Source organism: Vidua macroura, chromosome 22, assembly GCF_024509145.1.
Source record: "Vidua macroura isolate BioBank_ID:100142 chromosome 22, ASM2450914v1, whole genome shotgun sequence".
NCBI classification, from domain to species: Eukaryota; Metazoa; Chordata; class Aves; order Passeriformes; family Viduidae; genus Vidua; species Vidua macroura.
The window spans coordinates 1,630,809-1,647,497 of NC_071592.1; the positions used below are offsets into that span (position 1 = coordinate 1,630,809).

Consider the following 16,689-nt stretch of genomic DNA (forward strand, 5'->3'; position numbering starts at 1 on the left):
CTTTTTCTTTTGTAGTTCTTTTGAAAGTTTTAAAGTTCTTTTAAAAGTTTTCCATGCCTTCTGATGTTTCCATATTTCTAGTGGAGTTGTCACACACTGTCCATGTAAATAATGATTGTTTTGCATTCTTCCTTGTGGGAGGAGAGAATTGATGGACTGTTGGTTTGACCAGTGTGGTTGGAGAGGTGGCAATTCCACTTTTGGAATTCTATATATTGTGAGGTCATAAATAAAATCAGCTCTTTTTCTCTTTTGAAGTTACCAAGCTTCTGTGAGCTCATTTCGTGTCCCATAGTGACACATCCCAGCTCTCCTCTTCACCCCTTTTCCCTGCCCTACTGCCCTGAACAGGATTGCTGCTTCTTTTAAAGTTCCAACTGCAGCTAAAATCCCCTGTCGGATCTGACAGCAAACAAACCCTGGCAGAGGGAGCCAAGCACAGCGTGGCTGTGGCGTGGGAGGGATTGGGATGAGATCAGAATTCTCCATCAGAATTGGGATGGTTTCAGCTGTCACAAGAGCCAAGTCCTGGTTTCTGACAATTTTATTTGCAGGGCAGGTCAGTGGGCCCTGGGAATGGAGAAAACGGGGCTAAAGAGAAAATGTGGGAAATGCTCCTTTCCTTCTCTCTTGACCCTGGTGAGGTTCTCCATCAGCTCTGCCAAACACCACTCTTAAAAGGCTGTGATAAACTAATGGAGTTAAAATAATTTGGGAGAACAATGGGCATTTCCAAGGAAGTTCATTAGCAGGAAAGTTCCCTGCACTTCCCTGGAGGAGCCACGTGGATGTCCAAGCACACAGCCCAGGCAGGACCCCTCACACTTCAGCTGCCACATCTTCCTTTTCCTTGGGACAGAACCTTGCTCCGGGCTCCCAGGGAAACAATTAATGTGAGGAAATAAGGAAACCAAAACCTGCCAAAGGAGATTTCTGTGCTGTGGATAATCAGGGTGGCAGCTGCCTATGGTCCCTGTCAGGTGGGATGGAAATTCATTGTTGTAAAAAGGCTTCCTAGGCGAGGCTGGGATGCAGATTTTAGGGTGGTATTTGGAACTTTTTCCAAAGTTCTTCCTGTCTAATAGAGGAAAGACTGCGTGGAGGCATTGGGAGTTAATCCCAGGGGTAGCAGAGGGTTCTCTGGGGCTGATCAACAGGGAGATGATGCCCTCAGAGCCACCCAAAATACTGGCAGAGGCTGAGCTGGAGCCAGCTTAGCCCAGCCTTGTGTCTCTAAAACCAGGCCTTTGGGAAGGGGCTGTGCAAGAGCCAGCAAATGGTTTTGAACAGACCTAGAGAGAGCAAGAGCTGCTGCTGGTTTCTAATTAGGGGGGAAAGGAATTGTTTTCCCTGAGTTCCCTCTGTGATCTCATCCCTAGGAAGCAGCCAAAAATATCCCCGCACCCTGGCTCAGAAAGGAGCACATTGTTCCCTTGTCTCCTGGCAAAGGGAGGGGTGAGGAGCAGGTCAAGCACGAAAATGTGCTCAAAAATCCCCCAGGCCCCAGCAGCCTCCCCTGGGTGTCCTCCCAAACATCCACACCCAGCCAGGCCAGCAGCTCCAGGTGATTCCCAGCTCCCACGGAACCTTCTCAGGCTCCTCTGGGGCAGGGAGGGAAATGCTGTCCCTAATCAGGGCTGACATGGCAATTTTCTCCATCATGTCACTTGTCACGGGGGCCAGCAGCCTCCCTTCCCAGCGCAGGGCTTCCCTGGGAGCCTCCCCAAGTCCTGCTGAGGAGAAAGAAACCAATTGTGGAGCCCAGCAGCTGCCCAAGGAGATGAGGAGCTGCTGTGCACAGCCTGGGCTCTGGGAAAGTATTGTAAATGCAGGTGAGCTTGGTGGGAGGAGATGCTGATGTGTGACTCCAGCTCAGGAGGCTGAATGATTTCTTTATTATAACTGTGCTATAATACATTAATTTACTGTTTAAAGGAGATACTAAAACTACAAACTTTTCTAACTACCAAATCTAACTCACAACTGGTGACCCTCTCTGAGAGCCCAGCCACAGGTGGGTTGGGTTGGATTGGATTGGATTGGGTTGGATTGGATTGGATTGGATTGGGTTGGGTTGGATTGGGTTGGATTGGCCACCAGGCCCAAACAATCCTCACCAGAATCCAACCAAGCAATCACCCCAGGTAAACAATTCTCCAAACACATTCCACATGGGAAAAACAAGGAGCAGAAATAGAAATTGTTTTCTCTTTCTTCTCTCTGTGCTCCTCGAGGAAAAAATCCTGAGAGACAGAAGAGTGTGCTGCCACAGGAAAGGGCAGCAAAGGTCTCCTGGAGCCGTGCTGGCCATCCCAAGGACTCCCTCCTGCTCCTGCTGGCTGCCCCAGCCTCCCTCCTGCGGGGGAAAGGCTCAGGGGGGCTGCCTGAGCAATGGGGGTGTCACCCTGATGCCCTAAGGGGCTGGAACACAGGCTGGACGGAGTCAAGAGCACTAAAGTGGAGATTTATTGAGGTGCCTTCAGAGGCCACACCCTGGCAGTACCCAGATGGCTCCAAGATGGAAGCAAAAGAGAGCTTGGTCACATTTTTGTAAGTTTTAGTCCATTTGCACATAGGAGTTAACTGCCCAGTTAACAGCTTCAAATGATGAAGTTTCATCCTCCTTGCTCGCTTGCCTGCCCTCCTCTTCTCATGTTTTTTATGCTTTGGGCCTGAAGTTTGAAGAGATTGTCCCCGAGTCTGCAGCTAGAACAGGATTGTTTGGCTTCACCACCCTGAAGAAAGATCCTAGTGACACTGAATATAAAGCTGAAAGCTGCACACCAAACCAGAACAGAAAAACTTAAACCTAAGCTATCGACCCCACTGCAAATGGCACTGGGACCCCCCTGTCCCCATCCCCGGGGTGCTGGATGTGGATTTCTGCACAAAGCAGATGGGGTTTGTCCCCCTCCACAGCCCAGAGCTTCACCCAGCCCTGATAACAGCACAGACCTTCCTGGTCCTGCTCAGTTAAAGAGGAAAAGACAAAGCTGGGGGAGAGCACAAGGCGAAGGCTCCTGTGGGATGTGGAATCAGCCCAGGCACTGAGTGATGCTCTGTTCTGAGCACATGGGCCAAGAGATCCCACTCAGAACTCGCTCTGAATTCTCCCAGGCCTACTCATCAAAACAGATCTTTTCATCCCCTTTGTGTTCTTCGCTTGCATCTGTTGTTTTTTGGGGGAAAAAAGGCTTGTACAGAAATTCCACGTTTTAGAAATCTCTCCTGGAATGAACCAGCTGAAGGATTCGGAGCTCTGCTCTCTGGGGATGTGTTTTGGCCATCAGCTGGTCAGAGGAATTAAGGTTTCATTTTCCTTATTCTTCTCAGGATTCCCTCACCGACCCCACGGGCTGCTCCCCACCTTTATTAGTGCACTCTTGTGGGCAGCTCTCCAAACCAATAAACGTTATTGTTTCACTTCCCAGGGCCCTAAAATCACAACATTTACCAGAAATCCGTGGGGCTGTGCAGTTTGCTGTGGAAGTGGGGCCGGGATGGAGAGCAGTTAGGTCAGCCAGAGCCCCTGGCACCCCTCTGCTGAGCACACCCCATTAAAACACCTTTCTCTTGGCTTCAAGAAGTGTTCTTTGCCTAAATATCACGGGGAGGGGGCAAACCCGGCGTTTTTCACATTCACTCTCCTCACATATGTTGGAAGGGGAAATTACAAACAGCTTTTTAAGGTGATGGAATGGTTCTGCTTGGGAGGGGCCTCAAAACTCATCTCATCCCAGCCTTGGGCACCTCCCACCAGCTGCAGCATCTCATTCCAACCTGGCCTGGCCACCTCCAGGGATGGGGCAGCTCCAGCTCCTCTGGGCACCCCGTTCTGTTCACTGGCACCTGCTTGGGGCCAAAGAGAGCAGCCCCAGCTCTGCCAGGCAGCAGGGGAGCAGCAGGGAGCGTTCACTGCTGCTCCAGCTCCTGCACACGGCGCTCCCATTCAGCTTTTATTCTCCAAGAATAAATAGCCCGAAGGGCCTGCAATAATGGTTAAATGGTGCAATGTAAATTAAAAGCAGAAAGAAAGAGCAGGAGGCACTGAGACAGGAGAAAGCGTCGCTCTGCAGGCAGGATTGAGATCAGCCATCCCAGAGTCCCCCGGCTGGGCTGCTTCTGAAGGTCCTCGTGCATCACTGCACCTCATTTCCCCATTGGTGGGCTGAGGCAATGAGAAATTCTTTCCCCCAGCCTTTACTCTTGTCTGCCTAAATCAGATTTTGCAGTAAAAGTCTGTGATACAGCCCGTTCAAAGGCTCGTCTCTAGTGCGTGACCATCCAGTGACACAGAAGCCTGGCATCATCCCTCTCCCCTTCCTGAGTCATCTTTAGCTCTGGATAATTGGATCAAACACCAAAAACTCTCCTTGCAGAGTTCATGGCATCATTAAGCCTCCAGGCAGGGGGATTATCACCAGCAGGTGGTTTTAATTTGCTGCAGCAGCCAGCAAAGGTAAAAATGACACTGATGTGTTTGGAATCTTGTGTTGCTGCCTCAGTTCTTCGGCGTGGGAGGGATAAACTGAGGGACAGAAAGCTTTAAAGGACAAAAATTAAGGGGAAAAAACCCAAAAGCCCAGGATGTTTGAGGTTTTTGTATCCAAACGTTTAAGGTTTAAATGGAGCAATGGAGGGATGCTCCGAAGTTCTGTGCCAGTTTGTGACAGGAACATTGCATTCCTCTGGGCTTAGCAGCGATTCCCAGGAATTGCTGAGCAGCCCCATCCTCAGCTCCGTGCCTTCTCAAGCATCCCTCAGCCCCATTTCAGGACAAGCTGCAGAGATGAAAGCCCAGATTTAGGGAGAGGGTCAGGGAAGCACAGATGTTATTGTGGAGTTGGTCAGGGGAGCTGCTGATGGGATGGACTCAGAGCTCTTTGGCACTCAGCACGTTTCCTTGCTCCCTGCTCAGTGCTGGAAGCTTTTAGGATTCTCAGATTCCAACAGGGAAAGATTGATTTTCATTGCTAAGTGGAGGAACTAAGCCTCCTCTTGGATTCTTTCCCCTCTGTGCCAGAGCAGCACCACCCTTCCCTCCTCCACCCCTCACAGGGAAGGGTTTTTTCCTAATATCCCCTCTAAACCTCCTCGCTGTCACTTTGAAGCCATTCCCCCTGGTCCTGTCACTGCACATCCTTGTGGAATGTCCCTCTCCATCTTTCCTGCAGGCTCCAGTGCCTCCCACCTGAGGAATTTTGTACCAGCGTGGCTCAAATCAGTTCTGAGGCTGCTTCAAACAGTGTCAGGTGTGCCCAGAGGATGGAAAAGTGACTGTGAAAGTGGGACACTCCTCGTCTGGGCCATCAGAGACCTGAGTGAGTGCTCCACTAACAAGGTCAGAGGGGGCAAGCTCCGTTTCCTGTGATTTTATGTCTCCTTACAACACGGGAAATTCAGCTTGATGCTGTTCTCTGAATTGATTCCCAGCTGGCTTGGTTTGAATGGGAGTTATAAAGTGAAATGAGAGCACCCACACTCCTCTGAGCAGCGGTGAAACAGCACTGCTCGGAAATGTTGCCTTTCAATAAATCACACCCACCTCCCAGTACACACAAAAACCATCAACCCCTCGATAACCCTTCTTCCCCCACCCCTGGGAACCCTCCCCTTCCCCTTCTTCTGGGAACCACGGCAGGCAAAGGGTGAAGGGGAGAGGAGCAGTGGCAAAGAGGGAATTTGGTGAAGTCCAAAGGGGAAAAATCCATCCCTGTGCATGTGCATGCCAGGCACTGCGCTGGAGACACAACCACAGCCAGCCCAGGGATTAATTTAATTCCCAGGTATCATCTTTTATTTCAGGGGGAAAACAAGGGGAGGGGGGAGAAATCAATGTGAACATTTTCCTCCTAATATTGTCAGACAAGTGTGGTAACCATGGCAACAGGAGGAGCAGCATCTCCGGGGCTGCGTGTCTGGTAAAGGCGTTCTCTGGATTCCCATTTCTCCTGGTGCTCAGCAGAACGTTGGTGCTGAGCCCTGGCTCAGTCAATTTTCACCCTGATATCACCCAGGGCCTCATCTCCAGGCTGGCTGTTCAGCAGATGTGGAACTACCAAAGATTCCCCGTGGGGAAAACAAACCCAGAGCCCTGCCCAGCGCTCCTGGGAGGTGTTTGCTGAGGTCTGCTCCCCCTCTGGTGTCTGAGCCCTGGCTGAGGGCTCCACAGCCAAGATTTGGGCTCAGCGCTCATCCACGCTGAGTTTGGGTGGGTTTGGAGCTTTCCTCCCAAGGGCTGGTGCCTGATTTCTGAGCTGGAAGAGCCTTTTGATCCCTGCACCCTGAACAGGCCCTCTTGAGCTGGGAGCCGTGAGAACGTTTTAAAAAAAAGAGAGAAAATCATCCAGACTCCCCTAAAAACCAGCTTTGCCATCAAAAAGAGCAAAGTCAGGAGACCTACTCAAGAGATCCAGTTCCTGGAAATAAAGTAACAAAATAGACAGTGTCAAATTCCCACTGATGTCATCAACAAAATAACAGCAATGTCTCCTCCAGCCAGCAAAAAAACACACCACAAGCTTTCCTAAACACCACAGGTTTTTAAAAAAGACATATTCCTGAGTACAGTCAGGTCATAAACCCTCCCTACCTGATCACCCACAAGCTCCAGGCTCTGTTCCACTCTGATCCCAAACAGATCTGCCAAGTTTGATGCTGGGGTCAAGGCAGGAAGAGAAGGAATTCGAGCAACGTGCAAGTCTGCCTGAAAATCCAGACTGGAGAGCTCCCAGATGGAGTTTTTGTCCAAGTTGCTTCCCCTTTTAGCCACTGGGTGCAATCAAGACCTGGCCTCATTTCCAAGACAGCTTCTCCTCACGTTTTTCTGCCTCTGCTTTTCTGGAATCACTCTGGTGCTGAAGGAAACTTGAACAGCTTCTGCTGCTCTGCTCAGAGCCCTGAACCTCAGCAAAAGTTCACCAAATGCAGCAGATAAAGACTCAGGAACAACTGTTCTTAGAAGGGGAAGGAAACCCGGAGATTTCTGCATGCTTTGCCTAATAATCAAATTACTGCAACTCGTTGTCTTGATAATTCTGACAAGCAGCTTTGGGAATCAGGAAATTCAGCTGCACACCTGAAATGTGCTGCTCATTTTAAAAAAAAAGAGACTTCTGAGAGAGCCTGGTTGGTTACAAAGCACAAATACACTTATTTTATCAATCTTTTTTCTTTTTTTTTTTCTTTCAGAATGCACATTTTTATCTCGGGAAACCCATTGAGAAAAAGCAAATCTGGGGCATGAATAATAGCAGGCTGCAAAAAGAGCGAGCTGGGCCGTGGGCCCTGTGCAAGGTTTACCAAAAAGATTCAATCCTGTGGTTTGTTCCTCCATGTCACATTAAAAATAAAGCCTCTTGCTGAACAAATTTCCCCAGAGGCAACATCCTCTGAAGGTCTCCTGCCTCTTGCAGTGAAATCTCTGCTCATCTCTGCCTGTGTTTTACAGCAGCCAACAAAGAGAGATTTGGGGTTGTTTGTCCATCCCAGAGTGGCACAAACAAATCAGGGTGAGAATGGGGGGAAGGAGCCGGCAGGGAGAGGAAAGGAGATGCTTTCTATATTGTTTTATACATCCCTCTGACGCTTCAAAGTTTTCTGGACACTGACCAAGCCAGGAAAAGCAGCATTTCTGCCAGGCTGGGTGGCCCAGCTGAGCCACCGCTCGGTGTTTTAGGGGCTGGGAAGGGAGCAGGCTCGGTGGCACTCCTGGGAAGGGACAGGAGCCTGCAAATCCCCTCTGGAAGTGGATCTGGGCATGGCCAGCCACGTGGAAAGAGGCAGTGAGGGGAAAAGTCTCCTGTCAACCCTCCCAGATTCCCTCCAGGAACTTCCAGGGTGCTCCTCCTGCCCTGCTGGAGTTCCCAGGAGCACAAAGTGCGGGCAGAGCCTGGCTGAGCTGTCCCAAAAGGACCACGAGGATGCTCCTGCCTGATTCACCTTCCTGCATTTATTTCTGTCCTTTCCCAACTCCCCCCGTTGGATTTCAAACCTTTAAAAACGCCACGGAAGGTTAAAACCGCAGGGAGACCTGCCAAGAATTCCTCTTTCTGCCGCTTTCCTGAGGCAATCCTTCTCTCTCCCCTTTTCCCTGGAAACAAAGGGATTTGCTCTCCTTCCTTGGACTTTCCCCAAGCCTTTCTCAGTCCCCTCTGGGAATTCTAAATCGGGACCACACCGCGCTGCTTTCCAGCGGGCATTGACTCCGTGTTCAATAGCAAGCGTGTTCTGATTTTGTCCCCTTGATTAATTCTGTTTGGGAGGTGACGAACTCCACCCCTGACCTCCCCTCCCTGCCTGTCAGGGCCTTTCAGTGGTTCCAGGCAGCTTTTAAGCAACTGGAGTAACTCAATCATCCCTGCAGAGCCTTTTTTTGTGGCCGGGAATTGAACATCCCTTGTCCTCGGTGGGGAAGTGAGATTAATGACTCGGGGATTTCAATATTCATGGCGCGGGGAGAGGTGCTCATGCTGCTGGAGAGAGCTGCAGCACCACTGCAGCATCCGGAGCAACCTCACCTCTGCTCCTGGAAGCCCACACCGGGAAGGGAAAAACTGCTTTGTTGTCCTTCCTGTGCCGTGCAGGACACGGTGCTGATGAATCTGCAGTGTTTTTCCTCAGTTTTGCCTCAGTGGTCTCCTCTTGGCTACCTGAACACTGAAATCTCACAGTTCCTAGCCCTCAATTCACTGCTCTCTGTGTTAGCAAGAGTTCTCCTTGGCAATGAAATGGTAAATCCTCTCTTCCTGTTCCTTGGATGTTTTTTCTCCCCCCTTAACACCTGAAGAAGTCTCACAAATCAGACAGAAGCCCTTTCAATTTATTTTCACTCTGATTTAATCAGGGCAGCTCTGGAGGAGCTACACCCTGATCAAAGCAGAGCCAAGGCAGCGTGCACTGCCCCAATTTATCTGGTGTTTTTATACATATATGTATAAAATACCTGCTCAAAGAAGCAAAGCAACCAATTCCTGAGCACCCAGAGCTCCTTGGAACCACTGCAACCTTGTGGAGGTTCCGACCCCTCCCTGCCTGGTTTTTTCACTGCCTGAGGTTCTCCAGGGAGGTTCCTTCCCAAGGTCCAGGTGCCTGAGGTCAGCCTGAGGAAGTTCTCTGCGCACTCACCGCAGCTCCTTTGTGATGGAAATTCGGCTGCCAGCGAGGGAGAGGAAAATCGATCTGATTCTCTGTGCTCACCTCAGCTGGGGACACCTGGAAAAGGAGCTCCAGGAACTCCCCCGGGACTCCCCTGGAGTTCATTGAGAGGCCTCAGCTCAGAGCCACGGCCCCTTTCAGGGGCAGCAGTGCCTTTGTGCTGGCTGCAGCAGAGCCTGCCTGGCACGGGGGACCCCAAACCCAGCTCCAAACCTCATTCTGGAGCCCGAGTTTCAGGAGGCCAAGCAGCAGCACCGAGGATTCTGCAGCAGGATCAACCAGCAGCAATGAGGAGCTGAAACCAATCCAATTGCCAGACTTTGCAAAGCTAAAAAAAAACAAACAAACAAACAAAAAAAAAACCCAAAAAAACAACAACCCTGAAATTGTCTAAATTTGCCTCCTGGCTCCATGGCACCAGGGCTGCAGATTGTCAGGCTCGTTTTTCTCTGGGTGTCCCCCACTGCCTTCTGTGTGAGGGCATTGTGGTTTTCGAGGTCCAGGCCTGGGTTTTTCACTTTACACCAACAGCTGAGAAAATTCAACAATCACTTGACAGATTCCTCGGAGCTGGGGTGAGAAGGGGCTGGAAAAGCTTCTCTGGGCTCTGCTGCCCCAAGGCAGGATCAGCCTTCACTCACCCCTTGCTGAGAAAGTCTGTTCCCTTCAGTGATGAGCTTCCTGCCAAACCATTTATTCATTCCTTGAACAATCCTCCAGCTTTTCCTCATGTCTAACTTGAAACCATGCTGCTGGCTTAGCAATTAAATAAAGCAGTGGTCAAAAAAAATGACAATTTATGGGACTTGTACAAATCAAAAGGGAAGGGGGATGGAGTCCCCTTGTAAGTCACCCACCAGAGCAGCTGTGCATAAATAAATATTTATGGGATTGTTTCAAGTTGCAGCCAGCTCTGTCTCCAACTTCCCAGTTTCTGTCTTTAATCTGCCACGAGGTTTGCAGCAGATCACAGGGAATCTCAGAGCTGACATTCCAGCAGATTTCTGCAGCTCTCAGGTGTCACTGCTGCTCCATCCCCCAACTCCCCGTTGCTGTTTTTGTGGATACAGCAACAAAACAGGAAAACTGGAGCTGGCAAAGCAAGCCCAGATCTACAGCTCAGCCTCCTACCAACTATTATCCATGCAAGAGCTGAATTAATTATCATTTCTCCCACCTTAGCTGAGCTTCTCAGAGCAGGTTTCATCATGGATTTTACAGCAGCGTCACGCACGGATTTATCATTAATTATTTGGCCATTAAATGGAGCAAATAATTTTAAAATCCAAGCCACAACCAAACCAAGCAGAGTTGTGGTGTAGTTCTGCCGTTCATTACAGGATCACAAATCCATGCAGGGGATCATTAATATGTTGCATTTAATTAGATCATGTACTGGTCACGTAGAGGTGCCTGTAGTTAAAGAAAACAGATTGCTGATTACAAGGAATACATTTAGAGATGGATCAGATTAGTCACAGAATTGATGTTCGTGGTGCCTGACCATCCTTAAGCAGGTTCAAAAGCTCAGGTTGGTCAGTTCTGCCTTTTGTGCTGCTCTGTGCTGGTCAGAAATGAAAACAGGGTCTGAATCCATTTGGATCCCTGCCTGGATCCCTGCCTGCCCCACGGAAACCTCTGTGTGGTGTTGCAGGGGTGAGCAGCCAGCCCAGCCCTGCCTTTGAAAGCAACACAAGGAAATTCTCTGCTGGTGAAGGGGGAGATTTCCAGTGCCAGGATTCCAAAGCCCAGCCCTGTGTGTCCAGCCCAGCTTCCTCCTGCAGCCCTGTGGAAAAGGGCCACGTGCTCCATGCCCAAAACCTGAGCAAAAGCTGCCATTCCCCAGGAGAGGAACACTCCTGGAAAAGCCCCAGCTGGGAGGGGCCCAGGGGCATCATCCAGTCCCTGTCCCGTGCCTCCCTGCAGTGCCAGCTCTCTCATCCAGCCACAGGTGCTGGCCCTGCTCACTTTAAACCCTGGCAGGGAGCTGTGAGGAGAGGCAGAGCTTGGAGGCACAGAATGTTTGGGAAATCATCTCAGCCCACTGTGCTTCCCTGCACGTCCCACTGCCAGCTCCCAGCACTTGGCAGAGCTGAGTGCCTCGGCAGAAGAGGCTGGAGAGCCTGGAGAACAATTCCCTGCCATCACCAAAGATCTTCCCCCTGACTCTGGATCCGTGGCTCTCTCCCAGCCATCCTCCCACTGTGCCAGAGAGCTCCTTAAAAAACACATTAAGTCACACAAGTGGGCTCTTCACCCCTCTCTCTTTTCCCTGAGAGGAATAATGCACTTGATTCCCTTTGATTTTTTAATTTTAATCCCTTTGTTAGGCACACATGGCACAGAAGAAGTGCTTTATACCAGGAGTGGAGAGCTGAGCTCAGATCCCATTGCAGACCTGCCTGTCAAAGCCCTCCTGGGCTTAAAAACATCATTGTGGCTGTTGGGACCATCCAAATTTTACATTTGGATCCCTTGAGTTATCCTGATGAGCTCCTGTTCTCATGGAGAGCCAGGGAAAGGCCTGGCAGGCTCAGGATAGGCTGAGCCTTCACTAGGAATATCAAAGCTCATCTTAATTTTACACTTGCCACTCAAATAAGTGCCTCGATCCCCACTGTCCCTATCTGATCTGTGGTCATCTGTTTTTCCTGCGAGCTCTTCTCTCAGCTGAGACGTTCTCCAAGTCCTCCTGCTCCTGTAACTGAAATTGGGCAGACTTTCCATCAAGTTATTCCCAGAAAATCAGAGCTTTTCACTGCAGCTGGTTATGGAACGTGCCTCTTGTTTTACCACGTGGCTTCAGTTTGGTTTAGACGGGAAAGCAGAGTATCAGGTACAGATGTGTAAATAAAGCATGGATTAGACCCATTCCACGAGTCAGGAGATCCCTGTCCCTGCACAGCTGAAGAGATCCCTTGGAGCTGAGGCACAGAATGAGCAGAGGGAGCAAAGCTCTGGGAATTCTTGCACGGTTTGAGGGGACGGGATCCCCCATAGCCAGGAGAACCTTCCCAGCCCTCCAGCAGTTGAATCCCACGTGGACGAAGGCCAGGGATGAGCTCTGACCCCAGAACAGAGGTGGAATGGCCCTGCAGAGCCCTGCTGGTGATGCTGGTTGGGTTTTACACTCACAGCCACGCTCCTGCCTCTCCCACCCCCACACATCCACTGGAGCTGGGCTCTGGATCACAACACCCAGGGCCACCACGACCTGGGGGGACACTGGGGGCTCTGGCCACGATGATCCTTTAAAAAAAAGGATAATTCCAAGTCCCAGCATAGAAGATGTCATTACAACTGCTTTAATGTGGTCATAAAACACAGACAAGCTTTGAAAGCTCATAATTCTTTCATAGAGATATTGTTTAAATATTTAATGCCCACATTAATGATATTCTAATCCTTTTGGAATATGTGAATTTGCACTCATTTGCATTAATTTTGACTCGCTGGCAGTTTTGTTAAATCACATTAGAAAGGGGCCATAGACAATGGCTGGCTGTCAGTGGGGTTTGTTAATTCTCACCACAACGCCTGGGCCAGCACCACCAGGGCCTCCAAACCAGCCTTTTGTGCAGGGAGAAGCCAAAAGCAGCTGGGTTAGGAACAGAGACCCAGCCCAGCTCTTGCCTTCAGCAGGAGGAGAAGTGCTCCCAGTGAGCTGGGATCTCAAACAGCACTTCATAATTTAAATTTAAAATTAAATTTAAAAAAATTAAATTAAAAAAAAAAAAAAAAAAAACAAAAAGGAAAGGATTCCCTGTTAAAAAGGCAACATCATCTTCTTTTCTGGACTTTCCCCCTGCACAAAAGGCTGGTTTTGAGGCACTGGTGGTGCTGGCCCAGGCGTTGTGGTGAGAATTAACAAACACCCCACTGACAGCCATTGTCTATGGCCCCTTTCTGATGTGATTTAACAAATCAGGCTCTACAACTGAAAAAAGGATTTTTTGGTACTTTCATGGGGTCTGGTTTGACTCCAGTCCAGGATAAGGCACGTTTGCACTTTTGAAGCACAGAGCATGCTTTGCCAGTGCAATACTGCACGCAGTACCTGCCAGCAGCTGCTCTCAGGGACACAAACACATCCCAAAGCACGCACAGGAGGGGCCTGGCAGGCAGGAATCTGCTCCTTGCCTCTCAATGCCCTTTATTTCCCCTTCAGACTCCTCCTGTGGATCTCCAAATCAGCCAAGCATGTGACAAATGCACCTGCCTGGAGATTCCCTGGGACCCCTGGGAGCTGCAGCTATTCCTGCTCTGTGGATCTGTTCCAATTAAACCACCATCAATGAATCAATACCTTTGTTTTCCCAGCACCTCCAGCTCCAACAGGAGGGGGTTGGCAGAGCTTGGAGGGCTCATCTGGGCCAGCAGCAGCACGTTCCCACATCATCCAGGCCTCCAGCTGCATTCTTGGAACTGCAGGCACAGCCTGTGTGAGGCTCGGGAACATCTGGATATTCCTGCCAGGCGTGGAGGGGGCCGTGTTAAACAGGGATAAGCTCTAGTGTGGCTTTACATCTAGAATTTGCCCTGATAAAGCCCAGCTCAGAGATGCTTGGAACAAACTGGGCGGGGTTTTGGGGTTGAGCTCCACCAGGAGGGGACGGTGATGTGCTGAAGCTCTTCCCTCTTTTCCCCTGCCCCAAAACTGTCCCCCCATCCCCCGTCCCCTTTTTGTCCTGCTCTGCTTCCCAGTGACACTTCCATTTTATATTCAGCCCCGATTTTCTCCTCTGTCCCCCACGTGCCCTTTACCAGGAGGGGACAGTGATGTGCTGCACCTCCTCCCACTTGTCCCCTGCCCCAAAACTGTCCCCCTGTCCCCTTTTTGTCCTGCTGCGACGCTTCCCCGCTCCTATTTTACATTCAGCCCTAATTTTCTCCTCTGTCTCCCATGTGATATTTCCATTTGGACGCTCTCCTAACGACCTTTGGCTGAATCTATGTCTTAATAACATCAGGATGTCTCTAACAAGTGTCTGCTGATATATGCAAGAACCTTCTGCTCCGGACTTTAATCATGAATAATAGAAACAATTTACGAGGCCCGAGGAGAGCGAGTTATGAATCTCCCAGCTCAAAGCAGACGAGATAAAGCAGATGAAAAGGACACGTTGTCCATTTACTTATTTTTAAAGGTTTGTTTGCTCTGGCAGCAGGTGAGGAATGATCAAACACCTGTTTGCTTGTTCAGCCCCTTATCTCCCCGTTTTGCTGCCTGACGTGGCATTTTTTACACCCCTCCAATCTGTTCCTCAGCCTGGATTTATGGCAGCAGGGAAACCTTTGAGAGCAGGGCTTCGAGGAGATTTGTTACCAGGGAATTTAGCGATGTTGCAAATGGAGGTGTGAAGAGGAAGGGGAGGAGACAGGAGAGCACACCTTAAACCACACATTTCCAGCAGGTAAATCGGTGGCATCGTCACTGCAGCTCTTTGTGCTTTACAGAAGGAGCTGAAATTGGCCGAGTTCCACTGGGGTCCCCTCACCTCCCTGCCAGGTTCCCAGTCAGCCCCCAGGGTGAAGACAAGGGAATTTCTAGGAAAGCTGGCACGCTCTGGGGCTGGTTCCCCTTTTCCTGTTGTTCCCTGGGAGCAGAGCCCGATCACAGCTGGCTGCACCCTCCTGCCAGGGAGCTGTGGAGGGAAAAGTCCCCCCTGAGCCTCCTTTAAACATCCCCAAATTATTGCAGCAACCCCCAGCCAGACCCTAGCAGGGATGAAAAATCTCAATTTCCTCTGCCACAAACCCAGGGGCTCACCCCAAGGTGGTGGCACAGGCAGGATGGAGACTCAGCCTTTGATTATCACCCAAAAATCCAATTTTTTTCTCAGCCCCAGCAGCCTGGAAATGTGCTCAGGTCCTTGAGATGCTTCCAACCTGCAGGACAGCAGAGAGGAGCATTTGTGATTGTGGGGTTTTCCAGCACTGCAGTGACCCAAAAGGAAATCCCCCATGGGTCCCCTGCAGCTGAATCAGGACCCTGCTGCAGAGCAGTCTCCCTCTGAACCAGGCTGGGTGAAAAAGCAGATTTCAGTGAGAGGATGACACAGAAAAGTGCTCTGGGACTGCCCTGCTGCCCTGCCAGAGTTGCAGCCCAGCCTGGCAAAGCCTTTCCTTTCAAACATCCTCGTCCCAAACACAACAGAGCCTGAGCTGCTCTCAGTGCTTTCCTTTTCTCTTTGCAAGATACACAGAGCCCCCAAACTTCCTGCAAGTTCAGGGAAAAAAAAAAAAAAAAAAAAAAGAATCTGCACCAAAATCTGTTTCTGGTTATCAGATATGTTTTCTCTGGGAGTTCTAGCTCAAATATTAATATTTCTTTTCACACATAAAGTGCTTTACACTTCCTGCTCTATTGATAGAATGTCCTGGCTTCAGCACTGTCTGATCCATGTCTGGGTGGAAAAATAAACCCCTTTAGCTCAGCCCCCAAAGCTGCAGGCACTGAAAGCCAAACCTTCAGCTGATCTAAAGTGAACAGATCCTGTCCCAGCTCTGGGCTGCTCTTTGAAAGGCTGGGACGTTTTCCACGCTGTTGGATAGCTGGAATGAGGCTGGAGCTGGAAGCTTTGGGACAGCTCGAAGATATCTTTCCCCATGGGGAAAAAAAAAAAAATAAAATAAAGAGAGATTTTAATGCATTCTGGTGGAAGAGGATTGAATTTTATGTTTTATGACTGCTTTTGCAGACAGAGCTGGCTGTTTAGCCACAAGGAGCAGCCACAAGTCCTGACTAAGGGGGTTGTTCTGAGGTGAAACAACTTCCCAGGAAATGCAGGGAATTTCTGACAGCAGCAGGAAGGAGAGCTGAGCCTCTGTAAGCCCACCTTGAAACTCCCCTGGGAGCTGGGACTGCCCCTCCCACAGCCCCCAAAATCTCTTGGCAAGGCTGGAATATGTGCTGAGCTCACAAACAGCATCCCTGGCTCCAGGCGGGAAGGGAGAAAGGGGCAGTTCTGGAAATGAACCTTCCTCGGGGCACAGATCAGATTTCCCCAAAGCCCTGCAGGAAATTCTGTTCAAAAAGAAGTTTAGGAACTGCAGGGAGGGAATTTGGTCACCAAACCCACACCAAAATCCTGCGGGGAATGGAAACCTAAACCCCAAAGAATCAGCTCCAGGCACAGCTCTGCATTTGTTACTTTTGTTCTCTTGATTCGACTAATTCCTATTTATTTCTATTTTCGGTGCTGGTTTTACAAGCCCAGTAATGGAGAATTCCTATTGATTCCTATTTGGGTGCCAATAAATCCCATTAAAGGGAAATTGGCCAGTTTGGTTAAAATTAACCTTTCAGGTCAAAGCCTGGGATGGTGTTGAATAAATCCCATTTTATGAGCAGCTGGACAAGGTCATGGACGTGGGACTGGAGCAAAATTGCTTTTCCTTTTCCAGCTGGAGAACGACTGGACCCCAGTGCTTGTGCTTGCCCTGGAAAACATTTCTGCAAACAAGAAACAGAGAAGTTAAATGAGCTCCAGGATTCCTGAAAACCCCTTTTTTTTTTTTTTTTTTTTTTCC

At 49.8% G+C, this 16,689-nt stretch overlaps 1 protein-coding gene across 7 annotated transcripts; it reads left to right on the top strand.

Moving 5' to 3' along the window:
- The first annotated feature begins 309 nt into the window (after positions 1–309).
- On the top strand, positions 310–3,558 carry LOC128817983 (uncharacterized). Of its 7 annotated transcripts, none has more exons than XR_008440355.1 (5): positions 310–1,564; positions 1,687–1,832; positions 2,235–2,550; positions 2,679–3,308; positions 3,432–3,558. XR_008440355.1 is itself a non-coding variant. In XM_053996941.1 (5 exons), the coding sequence occupies exons 1-5, from the start codon at positions 470–472 to the stop codon at positions 2,737–2,739; spliced, it is 801 nt and encodes a 266-aa protein (XP_053852916.1). In that variant the 5' UTR covers positions 310–469; the 3' UTR covers positions 2,740–3,558. The 7 variants fall into 7 exon arrangements, 1 of the variants encoding a protein (XP_053852916.1); XR_008440358.1 differs by having other exon boundaries at positions 310–980; positions 1,380–1,564; positions 2,679–3,558; XR_008440359.1 differs by having other exon boundaries at positions 310–639; positions 860–1,564; positions 2,679–3,558.
- Positions 3,559–16,689: the final 13,131 nt, after the last annotated feature.

Bases quoted from the DNA above. Each gene is read 5' to 3' on its own strand.
- LOC128817983 (XM_053996941.1), top strand. From the start codon at position 470: ATGAGATCAGAATTCTCCATCAGAATTGGGATGGTTTCAGCTGTCACA. The intron at 1,565-1,683 runs GTGATTCCCAGC...CACGGGGGCCAG, and splicing joins AGCCAGGCCAGCAGCTCCAG to CAGCCTCCCTTCCCAGCGCA. The intron at 2,551-2,678 runs GTAAGTTTTAGT...TTGGGCCTGAAG, and splicing joins GAGAGCTTGGTCACATTTTT to TTTGAAGAGATTGTCCCCGA.